Source organism: Stegodyphus dumicola, chromosome 6 (assembly GCF_044657685.1).
Source record: "Stegodyphus dumicola isolate Sdum_Otavi_A_Nest chromosome 6, ASM4465768v1".
Taxonomy (NCBI): Eukaryota; Metazoa; Arthropoda; class Arachnida; order Araneae; family Eresidae; genus Stegodyphus; species Stegodyphus dumicola.
This window is the reverse complement of record NC_140773.1, coordinates 224,676,651-224,699,881: the sequence shown is the minus strand read 5'-3', so window position 1 is coordinate 224,699,881 and position 23,231 is coordinate 224,676,651. Positions and strand designations below refer to the sequence as shown.

The following is a 23,231-nucleotide window of genomic DNA, read 5'->3' as shown; positions in this document are numbered from 1 at the left end:
TTTTTATTTTATTTGGCTTATAATTCCTTACCAAATGTAGTATTTCATCTCGATATGCTCCGTCTTTGATATGATTTAAAACAAGTTCCTCGTCATTATAATTCGCTTCCGATAGCGAAGAAAAGTGACAGAGGTTATTGAAAACGAAAAAATTTCGATTGACAAATTAGTCAGTGTTCTTGACACAGCAATTATAGGACTTGAACAGCGGAACTTTGTAACTGAACAAGAAATTATGTCTGTTTAATAGAATTAAAGAGAAAGTATTATCACATGAAACGAAGCAAAACTTAAACAACTTACTTTGAAAGAAATTTTTATTTAAGTAAACAAATAAATATTAAGCCTTTTCTTTTTGCAAATTTTGATACCCTTTAGATCATAACTGTTCTTTATTTCATAAATTACGGTTTCATATTTTTAATTTTAGAATTTCTGCATGCAATCTTACAAGATTAAACTGATGATCTATAATCCGGAAAAATCGATAATCCGGAATCGCCGAAGTCTCGACGAGTCTGGATTAATGACTTTTGACTGTACTAGCTACAATCTGTATATCTGTGATAGCAAGAAAGCTACCTAAATATTCAAAACTGTGGTGGAATTCTGAATGCTATGAAATGCTGCTGAGACAACAAAGAAAGCTGGGAGAGCTTTTTATAGATACCATAATTTGTCAAACTTTGTAGCCTTACGCAAGAAAAGTAAGACTGCAAAGCCAGAGCAATTCATAGATGCCCTTAATGCCTAGCAAAATTGTTTGGGAAAGAATTAGAAAAAACACATGGAATGTAAAACGATTACTCATTTTTAGAATAAGGTGGCTGAGTGATTAGCACCAGAAGAAAAAAATTGCTGGTACAGTTAGTGAGACTTTTGCTGCCCTTTCTAGTGTAAGCAGAAGCTTGTAGGACTTCTGACGTTTCTTTCTGTCAAACTAAACTCTGAGAAAATTCCTATATGTTCAACTCTACCAACTCTGATCTTTACACAGGTTTTATATAGTCCTTAAAAGTGCTTAGTTTTTTTTTTTTAATGGTTTCTGGTTCTTAATTTTGGCCAAAATTGGCAAAAGGCCCTTAATTTTACGTATCTGACATTTCTGCCCTTGTTTTATGACAGCCATAAAACACATTGGTCCAAAATTTGCATCAAAAATTAACATTTTAAACGAATATTTTTTGGCAATTTCAATGGCAAATACATATTTTATGGATTATCATTTAAATTCTTTTGTGCTTCTTAATATAAATAATGTGATACTTGACTTTTTGGGTATGAGGCCTGACCTTCATTGAAACATGTATTTAATGGGTTAATGTTTGGATTCGTTCCTACTTCTAATATAAATGGTGCAATACTAAAGTGTCTACTTCAGTCAAACATAAACATTTTGAAACTGAATTTTGAAATTCACAAAACTTTTTTTTTTTTTTTTTTTTTGTGAATGTAGAGTTTATAAAGCATTACATCAAAAACAACTTTTCTCTTGGAATATGCATTCTTTTATTAAATAGTACTAAATTTGGTAACTTAACTTTCCCTTTTGGTGATAAAAACTTAGAAACACCCCAAAATACTTGGGGAGGAATTAAAATTAATTTTTGTCTTTATTTTACTTTCAAATGAGTTTTTTCCCATGCAATTGTCTCAGAATGTTCAAATGTGTATCATTTTTCTCTGTAAAATTAGCTTTTATTTTTTTAACTTTTTTTTCCAAAGTCTGTGAGGGCGTTGTTTTAGATAGGGTAATAGAAGAGTCCTGTATAGTGTAACAAGTATTTATTAGCAGGTTTAAGTTACACACAGACATTACATTTAACTTTAAGAAAATTACAGAGCAAGAGTGTGATACAACCTATCAGACACTTGGCTTTTACTAAGTCTTTCTCTGGCAGAGGGCAGCCTTGTTGTCACAGTTAGTCCAACAGTTTATGTTAAAGGATTGGCTACAAGTCTTCTTTTTTGTGCTTACATAGTAAGAATAGTTTTTCTTTCTGATTTAAGAGCTTGTGTCCTGGAAGGTTTAGAAGGATTTGAAGGCAAGATTTACAATTCTGCAATTTCAAAAGATTTCAGGAAAATGTGACAAAATGAAAAATGTCATGTTGATATGTTTTGTGGGAAGTTCGTGATTAACTTTTTTTTTTTTTTTTTTTGGTGTGTGTGTGGGGGGGGGGGGGAAGGGAGAATTTTCAAAAGAACATTGAAACAAAATTATTTGAATTTTCGACTTTTGATCCTGGAAAATCTTCTTGTAATTTGTTTATCCTTTTTTTCTCTTCTTTTCACTAGATACATGCACGAAAAATTCCAGAAAATGGTTTTAATCTTATCGTATGGACTTGTATCTGTAGAAAGGAATTTTTCTGTTAGTATAGAAATTGAAAATTGACAGTTTAAAAGATTCCTCTACTATGTCTTCCTACAGCATACAAGTATAGCCCTAGTCATTTTATCACTTGATCTGTGGGTTCTAAATTCAGCTGCCCAGTGCCTGTACTAAATTCTAAAAATTTTACCATCACTAAATTTGCTCATTGCTTCATTAAATTCTAATGAAGCAATATTATCGCCCTACATATATTATTAAATATTACCGCCCTCATTGACATGAGACAATAAGAATATACAAAATCAAGATTTGTATTACTCTTCAAGGAAAAAAAAATGATTTATTTTTTTGTTGAAAACTAAACCGATCAAAATATCAGTTTAGAGTTCAAAGAGATTTCTAAATAAATATATTCTATGTTGTGTTACAATTTCTAGCAAAACTAATACAAAATACAAAACATATGAAGAAATTAGAAAAAATAATAATTATATTAAATAGATTTTACGTATTATCATGACTTGAAGAATGGACTAGGTAAATGAAATAAAAAGGTTTACATAGGAAAAGCTAATGAGCTTCTACATTTTATCTTAATGGCAGGAAAACAAAATTTGTGAAACTTGAATGACATTTACCTGTTTTTAAAAAAGAGAAGTTATTTATGTTCTTTTCTTAGTACTGAAACATTCTTAAGAATTTACCTAACTATGCCTGTAAGTAATGCAACAGGAGAGAGAGAGGTCTTTCTCTGGTTTAAAATAAGTTATAAAGTCCTTTAAAAAATTCACTAGAGTAGGACTTTTATGAAAAGATACTCTTGAATGTCTAGATTGCGAAGTTATTATTGACTAATTTCCTGTTTATTCTCTATTATTAATGAGAATTTTAAGTGAGTATTTAAAATTTCATTAGAAGCAACGCATTCAAATTGGGTGCTGATTTAAATTTTGTCTATGGCTCGCTAGATGTTCAATCCAGCACTGACCTCTATGATGTCTGTTACGAAATGCAAAATGCTGAAGCATCTTTCCTCTAAGTCATCGATTACATTCTTTATAAATAAATGTGGAAGGAGTCTAATTTTCCGAGTGCAGGGAAGAAAGTTATCATTCCCATACTAAGCCAGCGAATGGCTCATCACTGTTAATAAAATTATAGATTTATGCTTGCAAATTTTTTCTGCTGCTTCTTCTTATTTTTTGAGCAAGACTAATGTAATCTCTCATTATTAGAATTTATTATTCTACATTATTAATAGTTTATAATCTCACATGATTAAGTTATCTTTCATAAAGGAAAAATTACTGTTGATAATATGCTCCTTTTGAAAATCTCCATCCATAAAGCGCTTGTGAAAATAAGCCATCTAGTCTCTGTCATTTTTTTAATGTAAAAAAAGGCTAACAATAAGGCATAAAGATATGCCGTTTTACATGATCTTCACGCCAGTAACTTGCATGCCACCCTATCCATTTCCATTCTGAATTTTTTGAAAACTAGGATCTTTGAAGTAAAGATTAGCTGTGTGTTACCTAATATTCTCAAAAAAGAAGTCAGGGGATCTCACGACCATGTTCTGAGCATTAATCTGTTTAGTTAAAAAAATAAATTCTGTATCAGAGGTACTTTCTCCTTGTGTTTTAGAGTCATTGTAATTTGGTGATCTCTAAATAAGCTGTCAAGGAGCAGATATGAGGCATGTTGAGAGACAATTGCACATCCCTCTGAATAGGATCTAGAAATGGTCAGAAAATTATAGATTTGTATTTTTGAAACATAGTTCTGCTTATATGCATGTACTTTTATAGAAAGTGAGGACTCATTCTGAGGCATTCATTTTTTATGATTGAAGGGTATTCTGTGGTTTGAATGCCTAGGCAGTAAAGTGTCTGGAAAATCCTATCTTAGGAGAACATACAAATTCAGCTTCTGGATATTCTCAACCATTTTGAGGGAATAAACACTAATGAGTTCATCTGTAATAAAGTTTTTCTTATACACACACCTGAATACAGCAGCTGTACCCCCATGTATGCAGGTAGGTCAAAAGCAGTTTGCATACATAGGGACAGTATGACAAAGCAGACAGTGTTGTTGGAACATCATTCATTATTAAAAACTAGGTGAGGGTAGAACAATTGCATGATGCTTGCTCAGTATTTATTTCAAAACTATTGCTATGTATTATGCCCTTTTGTGGATTTCTTAGCATTCCAGAAAAGTTTATAATTTGTACTAACTGTATGCACTAAAAGTATTAGAAATATTCTTTGATACCCAGAATCCTGTAGTTGCTGAACTGCTAAAGAAGTTGTTGCTGATGCTCACTTGTCTGACCTATGATCAGCCCAAGCTCTTGAAATTCCTTGTGGCAAGGAGCACAAGTTTACATCTGTCGTTGGCAACAGCCTTGAGAACCTTACAGGTGACAGTGCGATTTAGCTCAGTTCCACCCCAAATTCTGATGGAGAGCATCGTAGGGGGACAGGTCTGAGGGTCTCCCACCCGTCTTTCTCTACCACAACCTCTCGAGAAAACTTCGGCTTGCCGCATATTTAGAGTGCCCCCATGCACTTTATGTTGCTTTTTTGGGGGTAGGAGTTAAGAGTAGGATATATCACATATTTTAATTCATTTAATGTATTGGTATGTTACCTAGTTTTATTCATGAATTCCTCTTGAGACTTAAATGACCTTTTCACCATACCATTGAATTCTGAATAAACTGTTATTTATGATCCATTTTATTAATTTATTCCATGTTTTAGCAATGGCTTTTTTAGTGGTTACTGTGTTTGGTAAATTTTGATCTTTAAGTTTATTTAACTAATTCCACATTTCATTCTCTTCCATTCTTTTATTTATGTTATAGTGCAGTCAAAAGTCTTTAATCCGGACTCTTCGAGACTTCGGCGATTCCGGATTATCGGTTTTTCCGGATTATAGATCATCAATTTAAATCTGGTAAGATGGCATGCAGAAATTATAAGATTTAAAATATGAAACCATAATTTCTGAAATTAAGAGCAATTATGATCTAAAGGGTGACCAGACAAAAGCCCACTGGACGAAAGCGCACGCGACAAAAGCCCACAAAAAAGACCCCACTGGATAATTGCCCATGCGACTAATACCCACACTAATGAAAGTGCACATCGATAAAAGCCCACATAGATATAAGTGCACACTGATAAAAGCCCACACTGACAAAAACCCACACCAATATATATGCTATGTTAAAATTAATATTTTTTCCTTTATTTCCTCTGCTTCACAAAGCAGATTTATGAATAAAGATAAAATATAAAAAAATTAAATTAATAACAAATAATTGAACAATAAATTTAAGTAGTGGAACACATTTAATTTTGGGCTCCAACTGAATTAAAATCCTATATGTATATAGAACAGAGAGTCAATCAAAATAATATAATTACAAACCTATACATGTATGTGTAATTATATTGGGTTGGCAACTAAGTAATTGCGGATATTTTTTAGAAAATCAAAGACAATTTTTTCCTGGAACTAAATAACTTTATTCTGTAATGTATTGCCCATTTTGATCAATGACCTTTTGCCATCTTTCAAGCAGCATCATAATCCCATGTTCATAAAACTGGTTTTTATTAGCAAAAAACTGAATCAGGTACGATTTGACATCATCATCATAATGAAATTTTTACCATTCAAGGAGTTTTGTAAAGATCGAAACAAAAAGTAATCAGATGATGCAAGGTCAGGACTATATGGTGGATGTGGCAAAACATCCCAACCAAGTTCCAATAATTTTTGCCGAGTGACCAAAGATGTGTGTGGCCTTGCATTGTCATGATGGAATACAACACCTTTTCGATTTGTTAATTCGGGCCGCTTTTAACTGCATTGTTTAATTTCATTAGTTGTTCAATGAAGACCAGAATTGATCGTTCGGTTGGGTGGTAAGAGTTCAAAGTAGACAATTCCTTTGTAATCCCACCAAACTGATAACAAAACCTTCTTTTGATGAATATCAGCTTTTGATGTTGTTTGAGTTGGTTCACCTGGCCTGCTCCACGATCTTTTCCGCTTGATATTGTTGTAAACAACCCATTTTTCATCACCAGTTATCAGTCGTTTTAAAAATCGATCATTTTCATTACGTTTCTTTAGAAAATCACAGCTGTTAATGCGTTGCGTTAAATGAGTTTCTTTCAGTTCGTGAGGAACCCATGTATCGAGTTTTTGAACATAGCCAAGTTGTTTTAAGTGATTTTCAATGCATGTATGTGATACATGAAGCTTCTCTTCAATCTCACGTGTTGTACTGTGACGATCGAATCGATTATTGCTTTGATTAGGTCGTCATCAACTTCATCTGGACGACCAGAGCGTTTTTTTCATCTTTGAGTGAAAAATCACCAGAACGAAATTTGGCAAACCAATTTTGACACTGCCATTCTTTTAAGGCTTCGTCACCATAAACAGCACATAACTTTTTATGAGCTTGCGTTGCGTTTTTCTCTTTGCGGGGAAAAAAAAAGAAAAATATGACGAAAATGTTCTTTTTGTTTTTCCATTTTTCAACGAACGCCAAACGAAAACCACGCAACCGATCAAAAAAGCTTTTTTTACTGATTGACAGCTGAATTGCCAACTATCAAATAACAAAATGTGTTTTATATTTGTACTACATCTGCAACCCTAAAAATTCAACTGAAGCCATCTATGAGTGAAATCCGCAATTACTTAGTTGCCAACCCAATATATTTTTTATATTTATATTTAAGCGACAAATGGAAGTGTCCTCGTCCAAAGGGAGGTGAAAGGGAATACTGGTTACACTGCTTCTTTTAATTCTACAAAATTATAAGGAATATAAAATGTATGTAAATTTTCATCATATACAGAGAATAATTTATGAATAATTTAACACTGCAGAAAACTATGCATATAATGAATTTTATATGGAAAATTAAAGCCGAACTTTCATTTCAAAGGAAAAAAAATAAAAGTACCATATTCTATTATGATTAAGAAAACATTTGTGTGCGCTATCACAAACACTGTTTTAATAGTGAATTAAAAGCACGGTTTCAAATAATCTAGTTAAATTTTGACAACCTGGATTTTACATAAATTAATTTCATTCCCACTTGAAATTTCATTTTTAATCATAATAATTATTACTCGTAAAATTTTTCAGGAAGTCATAGCTATTTTGGATTTCCTGAAAATGTGTGCTGTTTTTAAGTGAGCATTCATCTTGTGGGCTTTTGTCATACAGTTTTCTAACTGGCCGCTGGCTATTCAGGTGGGAAACCATTGCGTTCCTTTTCTTTTGCCCCCAGCTGTGTGAAAAAGCAGTTAAAGAGAAGAGAGCCTTGCTTAATTGCTTTATTCCCATATCGAACCTGGGGTGCCAAAGAACGGCCTAGAAGAAGGGATGGGGTGGCAGGAGAGAAATTAAAGGTTGATCAGGAATAAATTAAAGAGGATTTTAAAATTTTTTTGTTAGTTACTAGAAAATAACAATATCTGAAATTCCGCTTGTAACTGAAGTTAACCCCTTTCTTGCATTTCCTTAGTTCTTGAATAACTTTTTATCTAAGGATTTAGTTAGAATTTCAATTATTTTAAAAATTTCAATAACTGGAAAACGAAAGGAATCTTAACCATTTTTAAAGGGATAATTCACTGTTTTGCAGTAAAACTGCAGAGTGGCAAAATATGCTAATTCCTGATTCGATAATGTTTCTAACAACTTTTTGATGAACTAATTAAACATGTCTGTTATATAGAAGCAAAGCCATTGTTTAAAAGTAAAACTGCTGAACTATTTCTAGAAAAATTAAATTATTACATATATTAAAATTTACGTATAATATTTTTCATTTTAACTTTCATATGGTTGAAAACGCAACCATATGAAAGTTAAAATAAAAATATGAAACCATATAAAAGTTAAACTATTCGAATAATTTTAATAACGAAGGTTTCCGAACTCAAGAACAAGAGGATTTAGGAAACATGAGCCCAGCGTTGTAAGAAAAGTAATCTTGCACATTAAAAATAATTTTTATTTCAATAAAAAATTTTATGTTACTTGATTAATTGTAAACACTTAAAAAACAGTTTATTTTAATATACCGTAATTTTTTATATACAGACTTTCAATGAAGCAAATTTAAACAGCATTTAGAAAGTGAATTTCACTGGAACACTTCCTTTGTGGGTTTTATGCTGTTATTACATGTTGAATATTTTTTTGCCTAGATTAAGAAAAAGAAACACATAACATGTAAAAATTTATTATTTAGAAAAACTATCAAATTAAGGTCATTTTCTTCACCTCAAAATGCATTGTTTTCCCCTATACGAATTTCATATTCTGACAACACAGAAATAGAGGCCACATAACTTGTAGGAGATATTTCTTATAAACCTTGTGTGTTGTAGATCAAGTAGAAAAAATGCTTAATTATGGAGCTACGTTTTAAATAATAATTTTTTCCCTTATTGAATGAGTTCAAAAGTTTCTAATAACTTGTTTTCTAGCATGAAATGTTTCACCAGTTTTTAAGTTTCTTTCCTAAGAATAATTCATTAAGCAGAAGTTAGTAAGAACAAGTAAGGTATACTTCAAATTTGATCTCTTAGCTTTATTAGGTCTGGCTACCTAATAAACGTTTTTGAATTCAACATCAAATTTTAAACATAATTTTTTTTAAATTTGTGTCTTAACTTTTATTTTCAAAAAACGTGCATGTAATCCGAAGTTTTATATAACAAAAGTTAGTATAAGAGAAGTGGGACAAATTAAATTATCTGTACATTCAGTCACTATTAAAAACTAATTCTGTCTAGACTATGGGTCCTCAATCAGGAGCGATAGTCTTAAGGGGAATTTCACAGTTTCAGAGAGTAATTTAGTCAAACTTTTCTTTACGTATTTAGATTTAGTTTATGAATACAAAAAGCACTTTTGTTTAAAATTTTGGTATTTAACAACATGTTTTATACTTGTTTTATTTACATTAAAAATAATCCATATTTAAACAAACGCATATGTACTTTTCAAGTTTTAGGAAGGAGAGGTTGAATGATCGTTTAGCAATGGTGAAAAGGGCACATGAGGGAAGAACTGTTGAGAATCACTGGTCTAGACTGAGCCAAGTTGAATTAAATATAGACTTTTATACTTTACAGATCTTTAGTTCTTACTGTAGAGTCATTAGTTTTTTTTTTTTTTTTTTTTTTTTTATGCAGGAGACCATGAAAAATAAGCATTACCCTCTTCGAGACTAGAGGCTGGATCTCTCGAATACGATCCGATTGTACTAACCATCACACCACGAAGCCATTCTGGAAGGAGGGAGAAAATACCTTATATACTCCCCCTTTTAAAGACGACTGGGTATTAGGGGACCTAGTCGTCAAATCTTGGTGGAGAAGAATCACCATCCACCACCACCACCTTTTTTTAGTTCAGGCGTCATGCTGGAGACGTGAAAAATGAGCAATGCACTCGCAGGGACTCTAACTGGAACCTCTCGAATACGCACTAGTGTGCTAACCGTTACACCAGTCGTTGTCTTCGTGGAAGACTTTCTAAGAGAAACTGGCTCGCATACAATTTACACATGGGGAAAACTACGAAAACGCCCATGCAGCCAGCCCGTTCACGGGATTCAAAACTCAGACTGAACTACCAGTATTCCGCGACTTTACCGCTCGGCGGACTCTGTTGACTAGTGAGAAGTCACTAGCAATCTTACAGAAGGTCATTGACAATTTACATGCTCCCATGAACGATTAGACCTTATTATAACTTGTTTGTTAGCTCCATTCTTGAAGCTAACATTCAAGCATAAAATTAAATAAAATTCTTCGTTTTACTGGGATTAGTGTCATAAAAAAAATTCTATTGATTCAAAAGAGAAAAAACATTTGAGCATTTGTTGAGACAAGCAGTATACATAATAACTTACATATATTACATTCTGAACGTGAAAATACTTTTTTGATTGGTAGAACGTATCTCACCTAAGACTTAATCATTTATTTTCGATTTGCAAAACTTACTAGATATTGTTCCTTTGAAAATAAATGTGAAAAAAAGTTCAAATATTGGGAAAAATAAATAATTAGTTAAATGAATAAAAATTAATAAAAAATGGAATAATAGCTGTACATTAAGAAAGCGTCAGTCATCCAATTCTTAAGCTTTTCATGTAGGCACAAAGCTCACCAGCGGCCAAGCGGAAAAAACACTGAACATTGGTAGCTCGGTCCGGGGTTCAAAGTCCAATGGAAAGGCTGACTGCAAGGGAACTTTCATGGTTTTCCCCTTGTGTAACATGTATACGAGCGAGTTTCCTTTAAAACGTCCTCCACGAAGGCATGTCTTCCCTTGGCTTAGTGCCATTTTGTCCGTCCTCTTTTCATGCCAAAATAGTCTTGTTTGTCCGCTGCCATTCGCACTTATTCTGTTACTATAGTTGGAGGTGATTGTACTTAAATTTGTAGATATGTTGACTTCTATCAGTTGTTCCATCCTCCCCTCCAAATAAATAAATAAATAAAATGAAAATTAAAAACACTATTCCAAATTGCTGTAGTTGAAAGATTAAAAGGTTACATTTGGAATTCATTTTCTGACAGGGTGACAGTTGACAGTTTTAATTTATTAAGAAATCTAAAAGAAAATATGTCTAGAAAATCGCCAAATTATAACTGTTACATTCAGAACAGCTTTCAGTGAGAAATATGTTTAAACTTTGATAAGCTCAGTCTAAAGTAAGGAATAAAATATCTCTTAGCCAAGTTTTCATTGTGCTTAACTGTTTTAATATTCTTAAACTAAAAAGGAACTAAAAGGAACTAAAGGAAAAAGTAAAAAGAAATAAAATAAAATTAAAGTTAAGTGTTTTTAATAAAATAAAGTGTTTTTAATTAAAAAGTTAATAGTTTTAATAATGAAACATAATTATATTTAATCTCAGCCATATTACCTTGAATAACATATGAGAAACTCCACAATGATATTTTTCATTTTCACATACACATACCAAAGTTAAATAAGTAAATAAATAATACAATGCAATTTCAGATTTATCATTGAAACGTTACAGCTAATCACTTAATCAGAGAGTAGAAACTTTGCTTTCAACCTAATAAATTAAACAAATAAAGTAGTGATAAAATATACAAACAGACATATATAGAGACATTAAAATTCAGATCTGAATACTCCATTTGTTAAAATTAAAATTATAAATACACGGTTTAGTAATAAAAAAGCATAAGTCCCTTTTGAATATGTGCGCTTTTATCAGTGTGGGCTTTTATCAGCGTGGGCTTATATCTATCTTCTGTGGGTATTTGTCGCGTGGGCAATTATCATAGTGGGCTTTTTTTCGTGGGCTTTTGTCGCGTGTGCTTTCGTCCAGTGGGCTTTTGTCTGGGAACCGATCTAAAGGTATCAAAATTTACAAAAAAAAAAAAAAAAAAAAAAAACACTTAATATTTATTTGTTTACTTTATTAAACATTTCTTTCAACGCATATTTGATTTAAGTCATGTCAAAGACAGAATACATCAAGATGAAATACTGCATTTAGTAAAGAATTATAAGCCAAATAAAATAAAAACATCTGCCCTGAAGATAAGGATAGTGCTGACGGATCAACTTCCAGTTCATTGCGTACCGCGACGTCCGTCCCCCTGCAGAGCAGCGAGAAATTAATAAACAGATTTTAGAATGGTTAGAGAAGCAAAGGATAGCCTTTATCCATTTTTTGCAGCAATTCCACTTTTTGTTTGATGGACATCGAACATGCTTTCGCTTTGTAGATCCTTTGGCAGCTCTAGAATCGGAAATTCTTTTTGACATAATCGAAAGTTGAAGCTTACTTTTATAAAATTGCTCTAACAGTCTGCAAAAAATAATAAGCCAGATCCAATTAGAAGATTAAGGAACAACGTAATCTGCAACATTAACTGAAATAGATAATTAGATAATTTTAGCCTAGCTTATACCGTCCATTATACATTAAACGTGCATGCGTAAAGATGCACATGCGTAAAGGTATTATGCGCATGCATAAACGTATTATGTGTTTACGCATGCGCAGAAAGTTTGTCGCTTTAAGTCCGGATTATAGATCATTCTGGGTTATGGATGTCCGGATCAAAGACTTGACTCGCCAAATTAAAGGAAAGAAGAGAAACTACTGGAAACTTTACTAAACAAAAGTATGTGTAAAGGGGGGGGGGAATTCTGTAAATTTGGGCATGTTTAAAACACACCAAATTTTAAACCTTGAAATATCCCAGGAAACTTATTTAAATGCATTTAAAAAATGTCTTAAATTGTAATGATTATTTTTTTTTTAACTGAGCACACATATTCGATAGGAGGGGGGGGGAACTTCAGTGAAATATCACATTAGTAAATGAATATAATTCTAGGTCATTTTTCATTGGATTTAAAAAAAAAAAAAAAAAAAAAAAAAAAAAAAACATTTATTTACTTTGCATTTTATTGCAGAAATAATAAAACATCTGTTTTAAAGTTACTTAAATGGTTGTTAATAAATTTATCCCCTTTAGCAGCCTTTGAAGTGCATCATTGTCTATTTCTTTAGTTTCTTTCATTTTCTTATTTCCCTCCTGCCTTTTTCTTCCAGTAGAAACCCAATCTTAACCCAATCTTATATAGATCAGTAATCATACTGAGCATTGACAATAGTTAATAGTATGCTGATGGCTAAATTTTGTTGCTGATGGCAAATAAGTGTTGCTCAAAGTGTTATATCCTTTCTTTCAGAGATCACTTATCGAATGAAAAATTTAAGAAGATGGCTAAGAGAGCTGGAAAGCCGTTTGTGTCCTATTAATTTGTCTTCTAGTTGGACTCTGGAAAGTTTAGAGGAAAAATATAAGGAACAAGAGGTAAGAAAACTAATTGATGTTTTACATTTTTTATTTAAATATTTTTTGTAAGATACAGCCATATATGTCTTTCTAATTAATATGAAGTTAGATTCATAAGGATGAGTCCCTTTTTTTTTTCATAATTTTTTGTGTTCTGAAGGAATTCTAAAACAATTGATACTTTTCTCATTTCTTCAACCCTGTGAGAAGTCATCAGCACATTGGCAGAAAATATCTGTTTGCCTATCTTTATGGCTTATAGGTTCTTTTTATAGATAATACTGACAGAAACATTTTTTAAGAAATAAGAAATTTCGTGATAAAAATTGAAAGTATTATAGCCAATATTTACATTTTTCCAGCCAGTAGTTCTGTTCAGTGAAATGACAGTTAAATATAAAATATGTAAATCTACTTGTACTCAAACACATGCAGTATGCACACATGTAAGGTTTCTAATAATGCACATATACTTGAAAATACACCAAAGACACAGAAATTCAACCAAGTATTAAAAAATTGTGTGTGTTTGGGGGGGGGAATTGCAAAAAATTGTGAAGTACCAAATAATTTTCAAATTTTCAGGGCTTTCCTTTCAGGTTGGAAGACTGTATGGCTGTTATATAATAATTATGATCAATGTTGCGTTTAGTTAATTGTATGTTAATTTCGTTTGCCAGTTTTCATTGCATTCGTTTTGTGTTGTACCTTTCTCCTAAAAAAAATATCCATTCTAAATAATGGTTGCTTATGCAACCATTATTTAGAATGGATATTTTTTTATCTCTCTTATTAAAAATTTTCATTCCCGTCTTCTTTTCAAGGGCAGTTTAATATTAAGTCATACAGCACCATTTGCTTAACTGCTTTCAGAATATCTGATTTGTTTTGAAATACTAACATGTTGGTTGTTTAAAGTAAGCGTTCTTTTCATTGTATCAAGAGCTATCAAAATCCTCATAAAAATTTTTACAAAATAATTTATTAATTTATGTCATATTTTATTTTCATATATAATTTTTTAATACATGACCATTGCATTAAATACTTCTCCTTCAGTGTAAAAAATATCCTATCCCCATTCTATGAATTGAAAGCCTTTATGAAGCTGCTTTTTGTTCAATACTTAGCATAGCTTATAATTCCTTCTTGACTTGAAGAGTTTGGTCATATCCCTTTTAGATTCATTTTCATTTTAAAGGAGAAGAAATCTGAGGAAGTTAAATTCTCTAAGGCTGTACGACTGTGGTATAGTTTCTACTAGATCCAAAACCATGGCTATCATATTTCTGAGCCCATATCAGAAATGAAAAATATCTTATGTGGACACCACATGACTTTCTTGTATGATGTATTTAAATTATACACATTTTTTGCTGCATTTCATTTAAACTTATTTCCCCGAATTTCTTTAGAGATATATTTCTCAGTCAGTTAATTCAGTTCTCACCTCGCGGCAAAGCGAAAATATATAAAAACTCAGAACATCTTCATTAAAAAAACTAAAACATAGAAGAACATCAAACGGTTACAAATAGTTAAAAAACAATTTTTACAATTAAAATTAGAGTTTCTATGCAAAAACAAGCAATTTAGCCTTTGGGCAGGAAGAAACATTTTTTGAAACTGAAAGTTTCAAAACTGAAAAAGTCACAAAACTGAAAGTTTTAGTCCAGCTCGACAAAAGGACGTTGAAGGTTCAGAAATTGACTTTATTCTGCTGAGTTTCAAATGCTAACAAATGGCGGTTCATTGGCACTTAACTCACCACTTAAGGTTTTAAATTGTTGATAATTCTATTGCATGCAGGTTAATTAAAGGCATAAAAAACCTTAACCGGAACTTAAGGACAACATAATATAATCATTTTTACAGCAAAAAAAATCGCAATTTAACAGCATTGTAGGAATAAAATACTGAGCTTGCGAGCCGGGTAATAGAGTGGGTGTGTACTTAAAGTACAGAGTGGGTGTGTACATACTCACATATATATATATATACACACACACACCCCACTCACTCTCTTGATTTCCAATGGGATTAAACTCAAGGGAAAACAGCAGCCACTCATGCAAGAAAACCCTTACCCTCCATTTACTTGTTAACGATGCTGGCTCAGTTGCGACGGGTGTAGTCTTACAGTGGGGTATAAGACTTCATCCTGATGTCATGCAGCTGTCATAAAACTATATTTAAAGATTTGTTGCTAGCTGATTGTAAAAACCCTTTGAAACTACAACTCTCAACATGATGTTGCCACCTCTTAGAGTATGATGTTTGATAATGTTTTGGGCCTGATTCGACGTCTCGCTCTTTCCAGACACTTACACACTTAACATCTGATTGTAGGGAAAATCTGGATTCGTCTGTGAACAAGACACTGCACTAGTCCGAGACAATCATATTGAGATTTTTCTGACGTCACTTTAATCTTGCCCATGTGGATGGGCATTTAGTAGAATGCAAAAACTTGGTATTTGGGTGTGCAATCCCTTCATATGAAGCATGCAGCGCACAGGACTGGCAGATAATGTCTTACCAAGTGACCCTACAACTATGGATGTATTAGCTGTGATGGCTGCTCATTGATTCTGCTTGGCTACTATAGCAATGTACTGATCTTCAGAAGAGGTGGTGATTCTGAATTGACACAAATTTCTGGACAACTGTTTGACTTGTTTGGCATTTTTTTCCACATTTTAGAAATTAACATATGAACATTAACAAAGTAAAGAGCAACATTTGATTGATTGCTCTGCTTCAGTGCATCCAATAGCATGCGAATTTTCGCTATATACCATTCATCTTTCAGCTCTAGAAATATGTATATCATCAAAAATTACCTTACAAAAGTCATGCACATTTCATATTAACATTTAAAGGAATCTTCTCAAACCTTTCAGAATGCTCGTGTCTTCAACAAGTGCTTAATTAGCTTATGTTTGCACAGTCAAACATGATTCTCTGTAGCATAACTGCCATCTGCATCCACTGCAATTTTCAGCCACTCAGATTTAGTTATGTTTTTGGAAAATGCTAATTTGCATGACATGTATAACTTTTAGAAGCCAATGGACAAATGAAGTCAATCGTAGCCAAAATTTATTGCTTATGTCATTTATTGAAATTTTCATATATTATTTTACAGCTTCATTTGTATTTAACATCAAAAGCCTCAAAATTCTTTGCATGTAATACAAATAAAACCAATCACAAACTAAAGTAATGCATTACAAAACAGAACCTATGATGTAATAGTGACATGAAGAATATAAGAACATGAATCATTTTAAATCTTTAATGTGTGCACAGTGTGTGATGGCGCTCTGTTAAGTTAGCAATGCTATTTTGACTATGTTTACATTTATTCTTTGTTTTTTTTCCATAAAAGCAAAAATCCTATGCATGCGATACCTATATTTATATCAATTTCAAACTAAGTATTTAATAATAGAAAATAAGCTTTAATAGTTTGAGAGTGCTGTTTATATCTCTTCTTTATTAAAACTATATAAAATATGAGCTTTTATGTTAACCTTCTCACAGAGATTGTTTCAAATAGCTAATTTTTCCTCATATTATTACTTATTACAGATAATTTTAAAAATATGCTTTTTAATATGTCAGTTACTTCTTGTAAAATGACATGTAGAAATTATAAAATTAAAATTTATATAAAAATAAATGAAGGCTCAATATTTATATGTTTAGCTAAAGCTAAATGTTTAATAAATTGTTGAAGTGTTTAATAAATTAAACACTTCTTTCAATGCAAGTTGTTTCATTTTTTGTACAGTCAAAAGTCGTTAATCCGGACTCGTCGGGACTTTGGCGATTCCGGATTATCGATTTTTCCGGATTATAGATCATCAGTTTAAATCTCGTAAGATGGAATGCAGAAATTCTAAAATTAAAAATATGAAACCGTAATTTATGAAATAAAGAACAATTATGATCTAAAGGGTTTCAAAATTTACAAAAAAAAAAAAAAAAAAAAAAAAAAAAGCTTAATATTTATTTGTTTACTTTAATAAACATTTCTTTCAATGTAAGTTGCTTCATTTTATGTGATAATACTTTCTCTTTAAATCTATAAACAGACATAATTTCTTGTACAGTTACAAAGCTCCGCTGTTCAAGTCCCGTTAATTGCTGTGCCGAGAATACCGACTAACTTGTCAATCGAAATTTTTTTGTTTTTACTAACCTCTCTGTCACATTCTTCATGTCTTTATCCATTTTTTGCAGCAATTCCAATTTCTGTTTGATAAACATCGAAACATACTTTCGTTTTGTACATCCTTTGGGAGCTCCAGAATCGGAAATTCTATTTGACATAATCGAAAGTTCAAGTTTACTTTTATAGTATTGCTCTTACACTCTGCAAAAAATAATGAGCCGGATCCAATTCGAAAATTAAGGAACAACGCAATGATCAACATTAACTGAAATCGATAATTAGATAATTTTAGCTTATACCGTCCGTTATACATAAAACGCGCACGCGAAAATGTATTCTGCGCTTGCGCACACTCATATGTGCAGTTGTAAAAGGCCTTACGCATACCCGTAAACGCCTATGCGCATGTGTCAACGCGGAGCATGCGCAGAAAGTTTTTAGCTTTGAGGTCCGGATTATAGATCATTCCGAATTATGGATGTCCGAATTAATGACTTTTGACTGTACTACTACTTTCTCTTTAATTCTATAGACATATATTTCTTGTTCAGTAACTAAGTTCCATTGTTCAGGTCCTGTAATTGCCATGTTAAGAAATCTCACTAAATCGTCAAAGAGTTTTTTCACTCTCAACAACCTTTCTGTCACTTCATTATTGGTAGCAATATTTTCTGGATTTAGAACTATACTACACATTTTGCCATTTATAAGTTGATTATGATTGGAGCATTGTCATGCCAATGAAAAACTTCTATTATATCACCTTCATTTATTGCCACTTCTCCACATTTCTATGAAAATTCTATCAACTGGGAATTTTTTTGGCGATATTTGAAAACTTTTAAATTGATGGCAGTCATCCTGAAGCTTAGCTAGCATCCGCTATACACTATATGTTTGCAATGTGTCATGGGACTGGCAACTAAAGACATGTTGTTCTACTAAATTTTATCTTGCTTCTATCGCAACTGGCAAAGTTAAGCCTGGATTATATTAATTGCATATTATATTAATGCCTATTACCTGCACATATTTATGACTTATTTGAGTCCTGAATAAATAACTTTCTAGATGTACTTATGGCTTATCTAGGTCCAGTGCTAGGCATTTTGCAGTCTGTGCAGGTCCTGAATTCTGCTGCCAAGAAACTCCGTAAAGTCTAAACATTTTACCACCTTTAAATTTTGCATCTTAGTGCCTTCTCTAAATTCTAAAGACTTTAAAGAATCTTTCAATCTATTAAGTCTTTAGAATTTAGAGAAGTTAATAAGTCTTGTTATGTTTAGTTAAAAGTTAGTCATGTTAAGTCTTTAGAATTTAGAGCCATCGCATAATTTTACTCGGTGCTTTTCTAAAATATAAAAATATTGTCTCCTGTAAAATTTGCCACCCAGTGCAGTCTTGCCACCAGTTCTGGGCTTATCTAAATAAAAATTCAATTCTCAATTCAAACAGCACTAAATGTAATTACACTGGCTTTTGGACTATGGCTTTCATTTACAAATTCTATTTTTTTTTTTTGTATATAGAAAGAAATTCTTGTTAAATTTCGTCTTGTCAGCACTTCACAGCACAGCTTGCTGAAACCTGTAATTATCGTTAATCATAATATCAACATAAAAGATTACCATTATTTTTGGTATTCAGTTATTAATTTAAAAAAAAATTCCTTAGACATCACATCATGAGCCATTTACAAGCTATGGTGTGTTGACAGTCATGTGGTGGTGAGAGCAAAGAAAATGATAAATAATGATTCACCAGGTTGCAGTCAGAGAAATAAATTATTTAGTAGGTGTAAAATGAATGATGTTTCGATTACTTCTTGGAATTTCAAAATTTATGTGTTTAACAAGGAGAGAGCGTTTTGTTTAGTCATTTGCCACTTTTATTTAGTCGATCTGCCACTTCATGTGTACAAGCATGACCAATACTTTTCTTGCTTTTGTTTTTTCAGTCTACAGTTACCACTTCCTTTCCATTTAAAGACATTTAATGCACAATAATGCTTAAAAGCATTTTAAGAACTTTTTTTTTATAACTGTCTGAACATAATATATATATATATCCCAAGGGAGGATTTTGAAGGTGGAAACTTTAAATAAAGGGGTATACAAGTTGTACTTTCACATCCTGTCAACTGGTATTCAGGTAGGAAGCCTGACACACTTACAGTGTTCTAGAGATTTAGGTACAGGGGTTGGGGAGGTAGAAAAATTTCATTCAAACAGGTTTTATTATGGCACTGCTTACCTGAATGATAAAGACACAGTCCATGGTATGTTAAATAGATAAACTAAGAAAAGCTTTGATCAGTACATGTAGGATATTCTGATACTGAAGAATCAGTCTTTTTCAATCTGAGTTCAGTAAGTGGTGGAGATTAGTTTAATAAACTGTAATTTTACTATTGATATTAGTATGTAATTTTTTGGTTTCTGGAAATTTGAGCTTAATATATGACTGAGTTTATTAATCAATGATAGTAATAAGCAGCGAAAACTGTATATATGTACACACACAAAAAAAGTGCAATATGTATGTATTCACCTCTCTATTCTAAAAAGCGTAATAACTTTATCTAGACTGTGTCATTTCTAGATCAGTCCATATCATATGACTTGCATAATGCTGATAATATATCTAATTTGGATCTTAAACCGAAACTTTCTCTTGATAAGCCGCCATACTGAAATAATTGCATACTTTTGCTTCTACTACTGTTCTTGCTAAGATGCTGCTCTCTTCCTATCACAACAATATCAACGATGTAAATGTTCTTGAAAAGGCACAATTAGAGTGCCAAGTGAATTGTAGCTGCAGATGTTGATTGAAATAAAGAAGAATATTATATCTTTCTCGCCTGCCAAGTGTGCTTTTAAGTATGCATCAACTTTCTACACCATTAATATTGTTAAGTCTTTTTTATTACACTCACATATATATGAAATATCTGAATAATATATCATAATATATAAATATTTCTTAATGAACTTGAAGCATTTAAAGTTAAAAGTAAATTTAGAGTCAGAGCAAGGCAATTTTTAGCCTCATATTAGGTTTCTTTATGAATTTAAATGTTTCATAATGTACAGTACAAAGTCTTTAATCCGGACTCGTCGGGACATCGGCGATTCCAGATTAGGGGTTTTTCCGGATTATAGATCGTCAATTTAAATCTGGTAAGATGGCATGCAGAAATTATAAAATTAAAAATATGAAACCGTAATTTATGAAATAAAGAGCAATTATGATCTAAAGGGTATCAAAATTTACAAAAAAAAAAAAAAAAAAAAAAAGGCTTAATATTTATTTGTTTACTTTATTAAACATTTCTTTCAATGTAAGTTGTTTAAGTTGCTTCGTTTTATGTGCTAATACTTTCTCTTTAATTCTATAAACAGACATAATTTCTTGTTCAGTTACGAAGTTCCGCTGTTCAAGTCCTGTAATTGCTGTGCCGAGAATACCGACTAACTTGTGAATCAAAATTTTTTCGTTTTTACTGACCTCTCTGTCACTTTCTTCATGCCTTTATCCATTTTTTGCTGCAATTCCACTTTTTGTTTGATGGACATCGAAACATGCTTTCGCTTTGTAGATCCTTTGACAGCTCCAGAATCGGAAACTCATTTTGGCATAATCGAAAGTTCAAGCTTACATTTTATAAAATTGCTCTAACAGTGTACAAAAAATAATAAGCCAGATCCAATTAGAAGATTAAGGAACAACACAATCTTTTAAATCAAATCAATTTTAGCCTAGCTTATACCGTCCGTTATACGTTAAATGCGCATGCGTAAACATATTATGTGCATGCATAAATGCATATGCACATGCATAAAGGTATTATGTGCATGCGTTATCAGGACTTGATGTTCTGTGCGTACCTTTGGCAAACATAATGGTGCTAGTATCAATGTCCTGACTCGAACAGTGAGCTGAATGCAGCTATGTTCTTAAGAGTGCTACAAGAATTACAACGTAAGAAGGGTGTAAAAGACCCTTTTATTGAAATCACTATCCCAACTCGGGAGTGATAACAGAAGAAATAATAATCGCGCTTGGGTCTTGAACAATCAAGCAATTTAAAAGTAAAACTTCAGTAGATATTTAAATAGTTGCTGTCACAGAGCTTAAACGTGAGATTGGCCTATTTATGGTGCGTAGCAAGGCTTTGCTAAGTACTAACGCACTTAAATCCCTTTGAGGAATAGCACTAAGGCATATGTATTTGAGGAATAGCACTAAGGCGTAAGAATTTAAATACTACTATTCTCGCGAACGTCCACGGAGCCGACGTTGTCTGAGACTAAAAGTTCTCTCTCACTTGAGAAGTTTCTCACTAACCTTAAATACAAAACTTGGCTCCAAAACAAATTAGCATAAAGCTGAACCGTGCGCTCATTCTGAAGGGAAGTGGAAATAAGAGTTCACAGGAAAGGGTAACTTAAAATAAAAAGAAACTTGGTTAGTTTAACTTAAAACCTTACATACTTTTCCCCAGAATTGGCAAAAGTTGAACTACACTGGTCCAAACGGACCTGATTGAAACTTTGCAATTCTAAAAAAACTAACTTAACTTCTCCTAACCTAAGCCAATCTTTTACAGAAAAATAGAATTTTCTACAATTTACAGACGAATGAACTTGACTTTACATACAACTTCATCTGTTTTGCGTTTATGTCTTTCACACACTGCTTTCAGCAACATTTGGAAGGAAAATACTTTAGTAAAACATAATAACAATAAGTGCTACGTAGCGAAGACTTGTTTTCCTCCCGTGTAACTTCACACGCATAATCATTCAAGCAAAAAAAAAAATTACTTATTTATTTATTTTTTTAAATTCTTTTCTTAACATCGCATTCTACTGGGAGAATAGTCTAGACTAAGTTGTGTTTTACTTCTACAGAATTTTAATTTAAAAAAAAAAAAATTACAAGTCTTTCGACAAAACATTATAAAAACATTTAGCTAACATATTCACAGCAATTCATTGCAAAACTAATATCTTCGCAATACTTCACAGTATATCTTAGAAATATTAAGTAATTTTAAACCAAAACAACTTTCAAGATAAGTAATCGTTTATCGCCCACTTGGCATAAAAGTCAACCTCGCTTGAGGTAAAAAAAAAAAAAAAAAAAAATATTCTGCAACTTGCAGTACTATCTGGAAATGAATTAAACGTTAGAATGAGAAATGCTACTTATCTGTTGTTGTATTTATCCATTCGCTTCTTTACCCAGTTGTTGAAGGTTTCGAAGAGCTCCGTTTGATTTAACTTCCTTCTTGATCTGGGGCAGCCACCATTGGTCTCCATCGCACGCTTTCGTTTAAGACAGGTAGGCTCCAGTCTGGGACATTTACTCCCGCCTCTGGGCTGCTCTGCTGGGCGTTTAGTCGATGGCCTCCCTGGACCCCTCGGTGGATTTCTCCTTTGCTCCTGGAACCTTGTTCGTTGTTGCTCCGGCCTCCTGCTGTATTCAGGAACTGTATTATAAGTCTGCAACCGGGGCTGCTTGGTTTTCAGGGTCCTTTCTAACTTTTCCGCTCCCTTCTTTACTGCCTTGGCTTGGCCTTGTCCATTCTTCTTTGGTCTTTTATTTTTTCTCAAAGTCCTATTCCCTTCGCTCTTCCTCTTTATTCCTTGGTCCACAATGACTTTCGTCCTCTTATTTGTTCTATTTTGTTGATAAGGAGCTTTTTGTTTCTGACCCCTCGTTGCAATTGTTGCCGGTTCTGGTTGTTGCCGCTGAGGTAAGTCCTCCGTGGAAGTCGGTCTCCTC

At 32.4% G+C, this 23,231-nt stretch overlaps 1 protein-coding gene across 1 annotated transcript in view; it reads left to right on the top strand.

The window, feature by feature from the left end:
- Window positions 1–23,231, top strand: part of LOC118184882 (uncharacterized) — a 156,067-nt gene that overhangs the window by 11,109 nt on the left and 121,727 nt on the right. The window contains exon 6 of the mRNA XM_085819602.1: window positions 13,152–13,276. Within this exon, the coding sequence (XP_085675728.1) occupies window positions 13,152–13,276 (125 nt within the window). The remainder of the gene's footprint in view (window positions 1–13,151; window positions 13,277–23,231) is intronic.